Consider the following 16,150-nt stretch of genomic DNA (forward strand, 5'->3'; position numbering starts at 1 on the left):
TGCGGCAGCTTCTCTTGCTGCGGAGCATGGGCTCTAGGCGCAGGGGCTTCAGTAGTTGTGGCACTCGGGCTCAGTAGTTGTGGCTCACAGGCTCTAGAGTGCAGGCGCAGTAGTTGTGGCTCATGGGCTTGGTTGCTCTGCAGCATGTGGGATCTTCCCAGACCAGGGATCGAACCCGTGTCCCCTGCATTGGCAGGCGGATTCTTAACCACTGCGCCACCAGGGAAGTCCCTAATTGAATTTGTTTTTACCTTGTACTCAAGTTTTTGAGTGTTCATCAAGTCATCCAACCCTTGTAAAAAATGCTGTTGACTTAAAATACATAGTGGGTAAGGATAATGTTCATAATTTGGGAGGCTGATACACAAATTGGGCTGAAGTACTGCTCTAATTGTCACTGTACTTCCCTAGAATAATAAACTGCCTTTTGATGACCGGGACGAATTGAGTGAAATCGTAACGGACAGATACGGGGCAGACAGTTTCCTTAGAATATTCAAACACATCAAGTGAATGGAATTCTTTCTTACTCATAACTTGGATTTATTAATTTTTTTTTCTTTTAGCCCTGCTTCTTTTCTGTTGCAGCCCATTTCACCATCAGATAGAAACAGTGTTACACTACTTGAAAAGGTACATTTTAAAACAATTTAAAATTAATTCTGACCATACTCACATATGATAAAATACTCTTTACTTTAGTTGATATCCCAATTAAATTTATATTTTCACATTTCCTAGTATGTGCACATTATGTACCATTCCTGTTTACACATTAGTTATTACTTCTAAATGGGAATACTGGAATTTTTAAACTGCCAGTGAACATTTAATTTTACAATAATGTTAACCTTTTATAGATAAACATTAATGAAGATGAGGTACAGTTATTAAGGTTTTAACATTATATGTCTATCTTCTTCAGGACACGAAGTTGACAACTCCTAGAGAGAAAAATGAAACAGTTTCTAAGAAAACACCAGAATTTGAAGCGGAAGACTCTTCATCATCAAATATTGCAGAGAGTAGTGCATTTGGAGGGTCTCTGCCAGCTAAAAAAAGTGATCCATTCCAAAAAGAGCAAGATCATTTGGTAGAAGAGGTTAGAAAAAGATTGTAATAAGTATACTGAAATGTCATTTTCTCAATGGTGTTGGGGTTATAAGTAAAGTACAGTTAATTATTGATTAGGTGTAATTTGGGAAGGGAGGTCGCAGATAATAAAAATCATGGTTAAAGCAGAATTGGCCCTCCCCAAAAGTAGAAATAGATATAAAATAAACTTATTTAGTTAAGATTATATCCATGGTTTAGAACCCATGTCCCATTCTATATCTATCCAAAAGTTATAAAAATAATACATGTATAATATTTTTGGAATTAACCATTACATAAATTGTTGGATAAATACACCCAATGATTATACTTGTTAAAATACTCTGTGAATGTTATCTGTTGCTTAGCTGAGCTTCCTCTTTTTTTGAATTTTAGAACAAAGACTATACAATATATTATCACCGAGTGAAGGTTTTGTCCTTCTGCTTTTTAAATATTTCAAAAGTGAATAAATACATGATTGTTTATGATCTTGGTTTTCTTAACCAGCTCTGTTCCTTAATACTTTTCTACTTTTCACGGGCAAGTGACCACATAATACGACTATTGCTGAGTATTACAGAACTCGGTTTATACAAATGAAATGGTCAGGCCATTCTTTAATGTTATTTTTTATTTTTTATTTTTTTAAAATTAATTTATTTATTTTTATTTTTGGCTGTGTTGGGTCTTCGTTTCTGTGCGAGGGCTTTCTCTAGTTGTGGCAAGTGGGGGCCACTCCTCATTGCGGTGCACAGGCCTCTCACCATCGCAGCCTCTCCCGTTGCGGAGCACAGGCTCCAGACACGCAGGCTCAGTAATTGTGGCTCACGGGCCCAGCCGCTCTGTGGCATGTGGGATCTTCCCAGACCAGGGCTCGAACCTGTGTCCCCTGCATTGGCAGGCAGGTTCTCAACCACTGCGCCACCAGGGAAGCCCTTTAATGTTATTTTTATTACATATTTCCCATTGTTTGAATTTGGATAAACAGCCAGAAAATAAATCAGCTGTTTTACATTCCTGAGAGACTGAAAGAAAAGTTTGGTTTAGTGCATATTGATTGAGGTATTGGAGTTTCCTCCTTTATCTTGATCCTGAAAAAAGTTAATAAATATTGTCCAAATAAGAGAGCTGGCTGTCAGTCATTTTTCTTGTTTGCAACTTGAGGAAGTTGGACCAGTTTCATGGTCTCTAAATATTTTTAAATCTCTAAAGTTCTGTTGTTTCTCTGTATTAGCTGATTGACTCTATACTAAAGAAAAGATGATTAGTCATTCTTTTTTTCTTTCCTGATATGGGAGGAAAGGCACATTTTCTGGTTAAAAGAATTTACAGTAGCAGTGGAATGAGATAGGATGTAAGAGGAGAGCCCTAAAATCTCATAAAACTCTGAAAGTAAAGTGAAATTAATTCTCTTTAATAGTGTTTATTATGACAAGGAATATTTAGTGTTAGAATTCTAAGGAGCCCTCTATTTTCATGGAGGAGGGTGAATTGGAGTCAGTTTGATTATGGTTGTAGGCAGTTTCTTTTTTAGGGATTTCAGGGTGCAGAGATTTTAATTTGCTTGTTTTTTGCTTTCTGGTTTTATTAAAATGTTAATACAGAGTGCTATTTTCATATTATACACTTTCTTTTCTCTATTTTAGAAATGTATCCCTATGTTTTCACTAATTTATGTCTGATGATGAGGTTTCTGGCCAAGAAGTTTGTTGTCAGAATGTACTGTGTTTATTAGTAGAGGTATTACCATGCGGTGGATTATGATTAAGAAGAACCTGCATGCTTTAGAACCAGTCATTTTAGCAGATATGGAATTGTGAAGCTCAAAAGTGTGGCAGATAGTAGTTCAGATCACTGCAGTCAGAACTATATCTAAATCTTTCCAAGTATAAAGATTTCTTATCTTTTCTCTCCTGTGTAACAGGATATCCATTTAAGATAAGGGAGGAAACGGGTTTGGGGTTTGATTTCACCTTAGTAGGATTGTGCCTGAAGAGTCTTATGTGGAGTGTCTGGGAGCTACACTGTTGAGTTTATTTTTGTGCTTGTTGTTCTTATCAGGGCCTTTGTTGCATTCTACCAGTGGGCTTGGTAATTTTTGCTTTACTTTTTCTTTTCTGTTTTAGGTTGCAAGGGCAGTTTTATCTGATTCACCACAGCCTTCTAAAGGAGAAGAAGTAATATTAGAGGGACTAATTGACTCTCTAGTTTCCGACCCGTTCTTAACAAGGAATCAAATTCCCCGAACTCCAGAAAACTTGAGTAAGTTAATAATGTTTTTTGTCACTAGTTTCTTTCTTAGACATTACTACTATTAGAACCATGGTCTGACAAATCTTTTGGAAACTCACTTTAAAACTTTTTTCTGTATCTTTCAATTTAGTGACATTGGCTCTGTTTGTTTTCATGTGGGGGACTTTTATTGAAATATCAACTGTGGGCACTGTCACTTATATGGCAGTCCTTCAGCAATATTACTTTGCCCTAGAACTGTACAATTTTGTTTTAGTTGTTTTACTTGGCTTTTTCCTGGAAAATATTTTAGTTGATCACTTCAGAAATACCCTCTGCCTCCACATCTGATCTGTGATCAACATTTATAGAGTTTGGAGGCTGTACTCTTCCAGTCAGCAACCAGCAGCATCATCCAGAAACTCTGCACAGAGATCTTACCTACCTCTCCCAAGCTAATCAGACTCCCCCATACTTTCTTCTTACAACCTATATTGTGTGGGCAAAGTTCTGATATTCTTGTCCTCATGTAGGCACATCATCCTGGGTGAGTGATTAAATATAATTTCCATTATGCTACTAGAAATGACATGTCCAAAGTTAAATGGATTCAGTTCACGTTGAACCTAGCCACTGTATAGATTGGTGGTTGGCAAACTACGTCTTGCAAACCAAATCTGGCCCACCCTATGTGTTTTTGTACATAAAGTTGTATTGAACACAACCTTGTTCATTTGTCAGCATATTGTTTATGGCTACTTACACATTACAGTGACAGAGCTGAGTAGTTTCCACAGACAAGATGGCCTGCAAAACCTGAAGTATTACTGTCTGGCCCTTTACAGAAAAAGTGTGTGTGTGTGTGTCTGTGTGTATGCTGTATATATATAAGTATATATAAATATAAATAAATAAATAAATAAATAAATAAATAAACAAGCATGCCAAACCCTGGCCTAGATGGGCAAGAAAATATCTTTTTTTCTATTTGTTTGTTTATTTATTTATTTATAAAGAACATCTTTATTGGAGTATAATTGCTTTACAATAGTGTGTTAGTTTCTGCTTTATAACAAAGTGAATCAGCTATACATATACATATATGCCCATATCTCCTCCCTCTTGCGTCTCCCTCCCACCCTCCCTATCCCACCCCTCCAGGTGGTCACAAAGCACCGAGCTGATCTCCCTGTGCTATGTGGCTGCTTCCCACTAGCTATCTGTTTTACATTTGGTAGTGTATATAAGTCTATGCCACTCTCTCACTTCGTCCCAGCTTACTCTTCCCCCTCCCCTTGTCCTCAAGTCCATTCTCTACGTCTGCATCTTTATTCCTATCCTGCCCCTAGGTTCTTCAGAGCCATTTATTTATTTATTTTTTAGATTCCATATATATGTGTTAGCATACGGTATTTGATTTTCTCTTTCTGACTTACTTCACTCTGTATGACAGACTCTAGGTCCATCCACCTCACTACAAATAACTCCATTTCGTTTCTTTTTATGGCTGAGTAATATTCCATTGTATATATGTGCCACATCTTCTTTATGCATTCATCTGTCGATGGACACTTAGGTTGCTTCCATGTCCTGGCTATTGTAAATAGAGCTGCAGTGAACATTGTGGTACATGACTCTTTTTGAATTATGGTTAAGAAAATATCTCTTTAATACATGTGATTTGTATGTGCTGTGTGAAAGTATATGCACATTTCAGGAACACCTTTCACTTTTTGTGTATGGTCAGTTGGAGATGGAATTCTTTGATGTTGTTGGGCTTTGGTATATTGTGGAGCCTTGTCATCCAACTGGCATATCTATGAACATGTACTGAGTCAGCAGTTTTATCTTAAGCACTAGAAATGAAATGTTTAGTTGCATGTTCTGTTTGGGAATTTATTAATAACTTGTGTAATTTCCCCCTTCATTTAATTAGTAAGTGAAATTAGGAGCTCATGGAGAAAAGCTGTTAAAATAGAAGATAACAGAAGTACAGAACCAATTCAAATGGATACTGAACATAGAGAAGTATTGCCAGAATCCTTACCTGTGGTGCATAATCAAAAAGAGCTTAATGTGGACAGTTTTTTCTCAGCAACCACTGTGTCCGATTCTAGCCATTCTCATTTGCCTGAAGAGAAAGTTGTTTCAGATTGCCTCAAGTGTGTGCTTCAGAAACCTGTGGTAACCAGTTGCATAGGTGAACCAACAACACAAAATCTGTCAGATTTGTTAAATAAGGACATAATTTGTAAGCAAGATTTGGAATGTACAGCTTTACAGAACAAGTTTTTAGAAACTAGCCAAATAGAGACATTCTCCCCTGCTGTAGGCAATAGGAGAGATGTGATAGGTCGCAGTGAAGAAGAGTATATTAAAATATCAGACCACTCGAAAGCTTCTTACAAAGATCTTTCCATGCATAAAAGTATGTTATGGAACTCTTTTCAGATATCAAGTGGAATTAGTTCCAGTTTTAAAGATAGTGATTTTGGCATATTACATGAAACTCTTCCAGAAGAAGTTGGTCACTTAAGTCTTAATAGCTCCAGTAGTACAGAGGCCAATTTTAAACTGGAACCAAATAGTCCTATGCACAGTGGCATTTTCCCAGAAGGTGCTGTGGGAGGAAGACAGAATACTCCAGAATCAGACTTTAATTTACAGGCTACTTGCAGTGGATATGAGGCTCTGAAGAAATCTCTGTCCAAGCAAAGGGAAGAAATTTGCCTCTCTAATCCTGAAACACTTGAAAGACACAAACCAGAATTGAGCCTTACTTCCCAATACATGCAAACTGATGATATGCTTAACTTTTTGGGCACTCATGATTTGCACATTGACTATACAAAACCATCTTCACCCATGTCCCTTGATGAAAGAAAACGGTCTCTTTCACCACTAATTAAGTTTTCTCCAGTGGAACAAAGATTGAGGACCACAATACCATGTAGTCTTGGAGAACTTCTACCTAATTTAACAGGTAAGATTTAACTAGATAATGTGCGTATTAACCTGCTGAAGTTTTCTCTCACCTTCTCCTAAAAATAGCATGCAGTGAATGTTACACGATCTTTATTGTTAATGTGACAAAATATGCTCCTTATTCCTTCACCTAGGATGAGAAGAGTGAACCCATCATTTTTATGGGTACTTTCAGAATGTCTAGTGATTTTTAACACTATTTTATTTATTTTATTTATTTATGGCTGTGTTGGGTCTTCGTTTCTGTGCGAGGGCTTTCTCCAGTTGTGGCAAGTGGGGGCCACTCTTCATTGCGGTGCGCGGGCCTCTCATTATCGCGGCCTCTTGTTGCGGAGCACAGGCTCCAGACGCGCAGGCTCAGCAGCTGTGGCTCACGGGCCTAGTTGCTCCGCGGCATGTGGCATCTTCCCAGACCAGGGCTCGAACCCGTGTCGCCTGCATTGGCAGGCAGACTCTCAACCACTGTGCCACCAGGGAAGCCCCTCTAGTGATTTTTATATAGCTTACAATTGGTATGGGACAGGGGTGGAAAACAAAACCAAAAGCCTGAAACCTGTTGCTTTTGTAATACAAACTACTGAAAGTAAACCTTGTCAAAATCTTTTTGGCTAATGGAAGGTGGTTCTAAAAAAGTTGAGAAACGCTATGTTAAATATCATTATAATATAGTGGGACTTCCCTGGTGGCGCAGTGGTTGAGAATCTGCCTGCCAATGTAGGGGACACAGGTTCGTTCCCTGGTCCAGGAACATCCCACATGCCGTGGAGTAACTAAGCCCACACACCACAACTACTGAGCCTGCGCTCTAGAGCCTGCGAGCCACAGCTACTGAGCCCATGTGCCACAACAACTGAAGCCCACGCACCTAGAGCCTGTGCTCTGCAACAAGAGAAGCCACCGCAGTGAGAAGCCCACACACCGCAATGAAGAGTAGTCTCCGCTCGCTGCAACTAGAGAAAGCCTGTGCGCAGCAACGAAGACCCAACACAGCCAATAAATAAATAAATAAATAAATTTGAATTTTAAAAAAATAAATAAATAAAAGAATATAGTATCTGTGATTTTGTTTGAAATAATTTGATGGGGGTGCAGTGACAAAACAAGGTAGGTCATTGTATTACTTTCCTAGGGCTGCCGTGACAATGTACCACAAACTGGGTGGCTTAAGACAACAGAAATTTTTTGTCTCTGGAGAAAACAAGTTCTGGAGGCTAGGATTCAGAATCAAGGTGTTGGCATGGCCGTGTTCCCTCTGAAGCCACTAGAGCAGCGGTCCCCAACCTTTTTGGCACCGGGGACCAGTTTCTTGGAAGGCAATTTTTCCATGGTTGGGGGGTGGGGAGGTTCAGGTGGTAATGTGAGTGATGGGGAGCGGCAGATGAAGCGACGCTCGCTCGCCTGCCACTCACCTGCTGTGCGGCCTGGTTCCTAACAGGCTGCGGACTGGTAGTGGTCCACGGCCCGGGGGTTGGGGACCCCTGCACTAGAGGATGATCCTTCTTGACTCTTCTAGCTTCTGATAACCTCCAGGTGTTCTTTGGCTTGTGGCAGCATAACACATTTCTGCCTCCATCTTCACATGGTATTCTCCCCTTGTGTTCTGTGTACCTTCTTATAAGGACACCAGTCCTATAGATTAAGGGCCCATCCTACTCCCATCTTACTTTTTTTTTTTTAATTCATTTCTGTTTTTGGCCGAGTTGGGTCTTTGTTGCTGCGCGCGGGCTTTCTCTAGTTGTGGCGAGTGGGGGCTACTGTTTGTTGTGGTGCGCAGCCTTCTCATTGCGGTGGCTTCTCTTGTTGCGGAGCACGGGCTGTATGCGTGCAGGCTTCAGTAGCTGTGGCTCGCGGGCTCTGGAGTGCAGGCTCAGTAGTTGTGGCGCACGGGCTTAGTTGCTCTGCGGCATGTGGGATGTTCCCAGACCAGGGCAGGAACCTGTGTCCCCTGCATTGGCAGGCAGATTCTTAACCACTGTGCCACCAGGGAAGTCCCAGAATAATGGTAATTTTATTGCAGTTACATATTTGCATGTGAACTTTTTACTGAGATTTGCTACTACTTGGAATTTGTCCTATATTTTCTTCATAATGTTTGCTTACCCTTTTTTCTCTTTTTGAAGTCAATTTTGCAGAAGAAGAAATCTTGAATAAGAGCCTTGATGCAAAAGAATCTCCATCTGACTTGAAAGATGAAGCAGTAGCCCAGTCAACTTAACTATGATGAACTTAAGTTGAAGCAATGTCACAGGATAAAAACATTTGTAATTTAAATACACATTGGAAGTGTAACTTTTTCAGGGTCTAAAAAAGTCCTAAATAATGCTTTTTAGCCTTCTCTACTGATTTTAAGTAAGGAGAGTATGTTTGGATTTTCTCTGTATGGATATGGGGTTGAAATGTGAAGTATTTGGAAAGCAAACAAGTTATGAGAAGCCAGTTTGGTTTCTTGCATAATCTTGTAAGCATGAAGTAAATGGCAAAGTATTAGGTTAATTCAGTATGTTCTAATTTCAGTTAATTAACATAAGGATGAGTAGTTTTTGATGTGTTTTATTAAGTGGTTAACTTAATAGCCATTGGATATACTGATCTTTCTTTTTAGGGAAATAAACAACTTTTATTGTTTCTTTTTACAACATTCTGGTACTAAACAAAAAAAGTGAGGAAAGTAATGCTTTGGGGTGTATAATCAAAATGATAAAGTATAAGTTTGGGAAAGCTCTAAAGAGGCTTAATGATTATTCAGGTAGGTTGATCCTGAAAAATGATGTTTGATGGAATAAAGTGCATGTGATGATAGTGAAGACTGGAGCAGAATGAATTTAGAAAAAAGGAAAAAGGTGGAAGATGACTAGATACTTTTGAGGGACACTAACTATAAATCCATTCAGTGGATTGTATAGCAGTTTTATATTTAGTCTAATTTAGACTTTGAGAATTTAACTCTAGTTTTTTATTTTAACAAAAAATGTAAATTAAAAAATTAGTCTGTGTTTGGTTTTTTTTGGAGGGGCACTGTTTTTGGGGAAGGGAGCTAATTTTTTTTTAATTTTTTTATTTTTAAAAATTTTTTATTGGAGTATAATTGCTTTACAATGTTGTGTTAGTTTCTGCTGCACAGTGAAGTGAATCAGCTATATTCATACACACATCCCCTCCCTCTTGGACCTCCCTGCCCCCCACCCACCATCCCACCCAACTAGGCCATCACAGAGCACCAAGCTGAGCTCCCTGTGCTATACAGCAGGTTAAGGGAGCTAATTTTGATTGTTACTTTCCTCCTGAAAAACCATCAGTTCCCCACTGCCTACAGAATAGCTTCAAATTAACTTGAGAAAATTGAATTTGAGGTTAAATAACTTGTTCAGTGTTACACAGCTAAGTCAGTAGTGAAGCTAGGATTTGACCCTGTTTTCCTTCCTTAATATACCAACAAGACCTCCTAGAAGTAACTAAAAGGCCAGGATGTAGGATATGGCTGCAGGAGTGGGCCTTCTGTACTCTAAATGGGAGTCAGATGTGAGGCCTCCTGTGCAGTGTCCTGCCTCATGTAGTCAGACCCCCTGGCCAAGAAAAGGGCTTGTCTTTAGCATCCAAGTGAATACATGACATTGCCCTCTGCGAACCAGGAGGTTAAGCACACACTGGAAGGGTGGTAGCACCTACAGCAGCCCTGTGTCTAGCCTCAACTCTTAACCATCACAGCCTTGTCCAGTTTGCCAAGAAACTAGCAAGAAGAGGAGAAAAGTTGAAGGGAAGAGTTCTGGAAGTGGATGGGCTTAATACTTCGTCTTTCTTCACTCATTTTGGCTTACTTTCTCTGTGTTGCTTGTTTGATCCAAGTTTGAAGGCCAGTCTTTTTTTGTGAGAAATGACAGAAGAAAAGCACAAATAACTACCTTCTTTGCAGTGGAAAAGAAAGAGGAAGAGAAAAGCTTCTCCTAAGGTGCCATATTCTTTTATTAACAGAACAAATAGGGACTGTGTAAGTCTACTGGGAAACTGTCCTCTAGTCTTAAGAAACATAGTATTGGTAAATGCAAAATTAACATGCTAAGAAGGTAGAGCTATCATATTAGCATCTACAAAGTGCCAGAGCTATTCCTGGATACTTAATAATACATATATCATTTAATTCTTATACCTCTGTAAGATAGTTATATTGTACCTATTTTACAGGTTATGATACCAAAGCTAGGGAGCTTAAATGACTTAGGTCTAAGATGGACTTGAGGAATTACCTGGGATACATCTTAAGAAATATATTCTGTAGGTCCAAAGTGAGGATTGGAAATCTGCATTTTAAATAGCTTCCCTGGTAATTCTTAGGCTCAATAAAAAGCTTGAGAGCCACTGCTAGGGGATACAGATTCACATTTAGCTCTGGGGTATCTTAAAGAAGTTAGGTACACTATTACATTCTGCTTTAGAGATCTTAGCTCTCTGATAAGGAAGCTGAAGTTCACCAGTAAGTGTGGGCCCTGAATTACTGAGAATCACAAGACCAAAATATCTTTGGATATTAATGGATTTACAAAAACCACATCGTTGTTAAGTGAGTCACACCTGTGATAGGCTGACAGTTTTTGGCATTCTTCCCTGTCCTTTGTATGCCAGTAGTATAAACAAAAGTATATTAGATTTGTCACTTTCTCCTAAACCATTTTGATTATGACTCCTCTTCCTTATCCAATATTGCCTGCATACCTGCCTTTTGACCTTAAGGGACTGCTTTGACCATATCACTTCTTGGTTTAAAATTCCATTAATGGTTCGTTAATTCCAGAATTGAGTTCAAATTTAAAGGCATATAAGGTCTTCTCCATAGATTCCTCTTTTCCCCCTTCCACTATGATCTCCCTTTTTTTTTTTTTTTTTTTACTGAAATGCTTTGGTGGGCATGTGTCTTTAAAAATCTTAATGCACAGTTCTGAAGCTGGAATATCCTACCTTCACCTCCCAGCCTTTCACAGTTATAGTTTGTCCTTGAGGGTTCAGAACAAATCTCACTTTCACCTTGAAGTTTTAGTCTCTTATCCATGGGACTGTCCCTTCTCTGAAATCTCCTATGGCTTATGTTAACTTTTATTCACTTAGTATTTTTCATTTATTGCTTTTATTGTATTTTTTCATGGTTGTATGTGATTTCTCCAGTTGTATTGATTAAATACATACAGACATATACTTACGTAGATGTGTGTGTGGGGTGTGTCCATACATACATATACTCCAAGGGCCATAGATCATCCTTAGCAGATCAATATTGAAGTATTGGAATTGTTTTCTTTGCCTTCTGTGTGATGGAATTAAAGTAATGGTAAAGAGGGAGGGCTACTTTATTGCTGTAAGAGTACTTTTTCTCATTACATTCACAGCAGAATATACCTTGTTTTATTCACTATTCATAAGATGAAGGTGTGTAAACTGACTTCTCTATCAGTTTGAAACTTCAGATAATGCCCCTATGTCCTAATTGTTTTAAATGTTTAAAGAGGACAAGCATATAATGTTGCTTAACATGAAAAATGTTACCAAGTGGAATAAAGACTATTTGTTAAAATCAATTTGGGGGAATTTAATTGAAAACAAAAATACAATTATTTTGAAACCATTCTTTACCATGTGTTTCTTAAACATGATCTATGGAGTCAATTTTATTTAAATTCTTGAGACCTGTATAAAAGGAAACCCTGTTTTTCCCCTACTCTGAGTATACTAAAATTAAAGAAGATATGTTTAAGGACATTTTCCTTAATGTAAAGAAAGTATTTGCTAAAGTAAAATTCTCTTTCACGTTAAGTTGCAGATACATAGTTGATAAACCTTTTGCCTTATGCACTGTGAATGTTAAATCCACATCCTGAATTTAAAATATTTGTGAGTCCTCCATGGGACTATCTGTAAATGTTTTACATACTAGTCTTGAATAAACGTTCATACCACCTAGCTCTAGATTTATTAAATGTATTTTAAAATGATTTTTTTTTAATAAATTAATTTTATTTATTTATTTTTGGCTGCGCTGTGTGTTTGCTACTGCTCACGGGCTTTCTCTAGTTGGTCGAGCGGGGGCTACCCTTCGTAGTGGTGCGCGGGCTTCTCATTGCGGTGGTTTCTCTTGTTGTGGAGCACGGGCTCTAGGCGTGCAGGCTTCAGTAGTTGTGACACGGGGGCTCTAGAGCGTAGGCTCAGTAGTCGTGGCGCACGGGCTTAGTTGCGCCACGGCACGTGGGATCTTCCCGGACCAGGACTCGAACCCGTGTCCCCTGCACTGGCAGGCGGATTCTTAACCACTGCACCACCAGGGAAGCCCTAAAATGATTTTTAAAAGTACATATATACCCTCAGAGTTCATTTGGAGTCTATATTAGTTTATTGCCAAAGGCCCTAATTAGACTAGCTTAATAACATATCTGAACAGCTTCTTGCTCTTTATGGGTAGGGATCTTGTCATTCACAGGTGCTGCTATAAAGGATTTAATAAATGTTAAATAACTTTATAAAGGTTTGGAAATTCCCTATCACTTATATTTAATGTCTGTAAATAGAGATAATGCCTCATTTGTAAAATGAGAGGCGAGAGGAGTTGATCAGAGGTGTTTCGGCTCTAAGATACTTAGATTTCATTTAAAACAATCTATGAGGCGGCTGAAACGGGGCACTTTAGGTCTGTTTTTTGATTTCACTATACCACACTGCCAATTCAAAATAGGAACCTTAGAATTCATTCCCAAAAGTATGTAATCTAAGAATCTGATTCAAAATTATCCAATTTCCAGACAAATACAGATGGGAAAGTGATCTTGCCCAAAGCGAAACACTATTGAGAGAAGTCACTTAACTTCCTGGCTTTAGTTTACTCAATCTATAAAATAAGGGAACTTATATGAAGGAATAATTTACAGCTAAAAAGCTAGGATTTTTATGATGAACTTTTCTGTCAATGGAGTTAGTAGTGGCATGTAACGGTTAGGAGAGGGGGAGGATCTGCAATTATACTGCCTAGGTTCAGCTGTATAACCTTATAAGGTCATACCAGTTTTCTCATCTATTAACAGATAAAAGTAATCTACCTCACAGGTTGTGAGGATTGAGTAAGAAAGTGCACATCAAGTATTTAAGAATACCTGGGATTTAGTAAGGGCTTAAATATTTAGCTAGGCTTCACATCCAGTAATTTGGGAGTGGGGAGGAAGAATGGCTCAGTGGGTGGTATTGACAGCTGACATTACTGAGTATGTGCCAGGTACCATTCTAAATGTTTTCCATGTTGTTTTAATTTAATCTTAACCCAATGAAGTAGTGCTATCCTTATCCATATTTTACAAATGAGGAAACAAGCACAGTAAAATTAAGTACCTTGCCCAGTTCACAGAGCTAGTAAGTGAAGGGACTAGAATACTAACTCAGCTCAGGTGGTCTAGCTCCAGAGACCGTTCTCTTAACCACACTGCTACAGTTGCTGTGAAACATCGTTAAGGTGATGGGAGCCAAGGTCAGAAAAATCAAACTTACCAGTTAAGCAATACTTGCGGGCAGTCAGAATCTATAGCTTTAATATTAACCACCTTCAAATTATTTCAAATAAGACCATATTTTAAATTGCTAACAGCAAATGTTTATTCATGGTTGAAGCCAAAAAGAATTTATAAATGCATTTTAATACCTTGCTGATAAAATAACATTCCACCTTTGCAACCTTGTAAGGAATACAGGAAGATATTGTAAAGGCTTTGATGTGTATATCTATTATAACCAGGTAATCAGAACACACATACACACATACACCACCACCTACTTTAGTGTTAACACCATACCAACTTTTCAGAAAGGCCATCTTGAAGCTCTACTGGATAGCTGAGTAAATAGCGTCCAAGGCTTAAAGACTGGGGAGAAGGGAAGAAAGGGATGGAAGAAGTAAGCAGCACACATTTCAAAGCCCACTTTTAAGCACACGACATTATGAATATTAAAAGAAAAAGGGGGAAGGCAATTCAGCATTTTCAGAGAGCGCATTTTGGCAATATTCAACGCATAAGAAGGCTGTGCTTGGGACCATCCACTCTCTCCAGCTTCTCAAAGTGTTTCCTGGCATTGCGAATGTTGATCAGAGTAGCTGCAGAAGGGATCGACGGATCTGACATAACCACCATCACGTACGTGTTTGATGTGAAGATGTCGATGAACGCAGCGAAGTTAGAATTCCTAACTTCCATGCTCTGGAAAGAAGCGGCCAATTTACTGCAGCTCAGCTTGAACTGCTTAATAATGTTGCTGATCTTCTCGAATCGGTGGACGTCACGCTGCTCTTTGCACTGGTAATGGGAAATGACCAAGAACGTCGCTCTCTCGAACAGCAGAACTTCATCGGCCTCAATAATCTGGGCAAAATTCCTGAGGTTCATCTCCAGCTGCTGAACATTGGGAATCAGCTGATAGACAATACTGGACCAAGCTTTGTAGAGCGTTTCATCCCAGATGGATGTTCGAAAACAGGCACACTCCAGCGGGCGAGACAAACGCCTCAGGTCTTCCTCTCGCTCTTTAAAAATCAGGTCACGCTGATCCTCCTGAACCAGATCCATTTTGTGCACCAGGCAGAAGATTTTGGCATCAGGAGAGTTCTGGAGGATGGCTTCCAGACACGACTGGTAATAATGCATGTCCTTTTCCAGTTCGCGGCTCTCCACGTCGAACACGTAAATCAGAACCTCGACATTACGGAAGATGTTGTCTCGCTGGCTGGTGAAGTAATTTTCCATGAAGGTGTCCTGACCGCCACAGTCCCACAGATTCAGCACCAGGTTGCCGAGAAATCGGACGTGGGAGTGCTCCACATCAATGGTGGCACCCAGGCGCCGGGTATCGCGAGCGATGTAATTGGCAAAGATAATGGACCTCATGCTGGTCTTCCCCGACCCGCTCTTCCCCATCAACAGCACCTTTTTCTTCATGGCTGTATTTGGCATCACCCGCCGGAGCTGCCGCGGACTGGGCCTCAGGGCGCGGCCTAACTGCAGCGCGGTCGGAGGGAGGGAGGGGCCGGGGGTTGCGGGGGGTCCGACAGCCGGGCCGTGCAGCTGTGCAGCCGGGGAAGCCGAAGGTGCGAGCTCGGGGCTGGGAAGGCGGCGACCGGTGAGTTCTTTCTCGGGGGAGAGCGCCGTGGGATAGACTGTTGCAGGCGCTACGGAGAAACGCTCGCCTTCCGGAGAGGAGAGTCTCTGCGTCTCCGCTGCCACCCACTTCCGGCGGCGATCTCGCGAGAACCCGCGCTCTCGGCCGTGGCTGCCCAACGAGCTTTGATAAACCGCTGTTTTAATGAAACGCATCAGGGCCCACCCGAAAGAGAAAATGGAAGGTGAACCCAGGACTCTGGTGTTCTGTTCTCCTATTTAAACGGGGCTTACGGTTGCAAATTGTACGTGTGTGGGCAGTTGGGAGAATGCTGCCATCTCGTGGCCGAAAAAACCCCAGCGCACCACTACGCGCTTTAAGAGCGCGGTGTGCTGTTGCGTGGTTTTAGGCCTGAGCAGCAGACAGGGAAAAGCCGAAGAAGGCTTAACTTCTCCGCCCAGTTAGGCCTCCTCAGATTCCCTGGTTTACTCAGTACAAGGACAGGGGAGATAAAAACTGTACAGATGTTCAGAAGTAAGTGATTGCCCATTGCTACACAGCTGAATGGTAGTGAATCCCTCCCGGGAGATATCCTAACTCCCAGTTAGTGCTTTTTCCACTTGGAAGCAAGTTCCTTTCTTACACCTGCTTTCTCGGTAGTCTCAGACTTTGGGATTTATAATCAGAATTCCAAAGCTTGAGGAAACTCTAATATAGAACA

The 16,150-nt window shown here is 40.2% G+C and overlaps 2 protein-coding genes across 6 annotated transcripts in view; one reads left to right on the forward strand and one right to left on the reverse strand.

Moving 5' to 3' along the window:
* HAUS6 (HAUS augmin like complex subunit 6) overlaps positions 1–11,879 on the forward strand; it is a 49,759-nt gene extending 37,880 nt beyond the window's left edge. For all 5 annotated transcript variants that reach the window (XM_082401642.1, XM_082401643.1, XM_082401644.1 and 2 more), the window contains 5 exons: positions 567–633; positions 926–1,102; positions 3,225–3,360; positions 5,267–6,313; positions 8,436–11,879. In XM_082401642.1, the coding sequence (XP_082257768.1) occupies positions 567–633; positions 926–1,102; positions 3,225–3,360; positions 5,267–6,313; positions 8,436–8,530 (1,522 nt within the window). In that variant the 3' untranslated portion in view covers positions 8,531–11,879. The remainder of the gene's footprint in view (positions 1–566; positions 634–925; positions 1,103–3,224; positions 3,361–5,266; positions 6,314–8,435) is intronic.
* A 2,031-nt stretch (positions 11,880–13,910) lies between these two features.
* Positions 13,911–15,619, reverse strand: RRAGA (Ras related GTP binding A). The gene has a single exon (XM_082401679.1). The coding sequence runs from the start codon at positions 15,282–15,284 to the stop codon at positions 14,343–14,345; it is 942 nt and encodes a 313-aa protein (XP_082257805.1). The 5' UTR covers positions 15,285–15,619; the 3' UTR covers positions 13,911–14,342.
* Between the last annotated feature and the right edge of the window lie 531 nt (positions 15,620–16,150).

This window comes from Balaenoptera borealis, assembly GCF_965194805.1.
Source record: "Balaenoptera borealis genome assembly, chromosome: 8".
NCBI classification, from domain to species: Eukaryota; Metazoa; Chordata; class Mammalia; order Artiodactyla; family Balaenopteridae; genus Balaenoptera; species Balaenoptera borealis.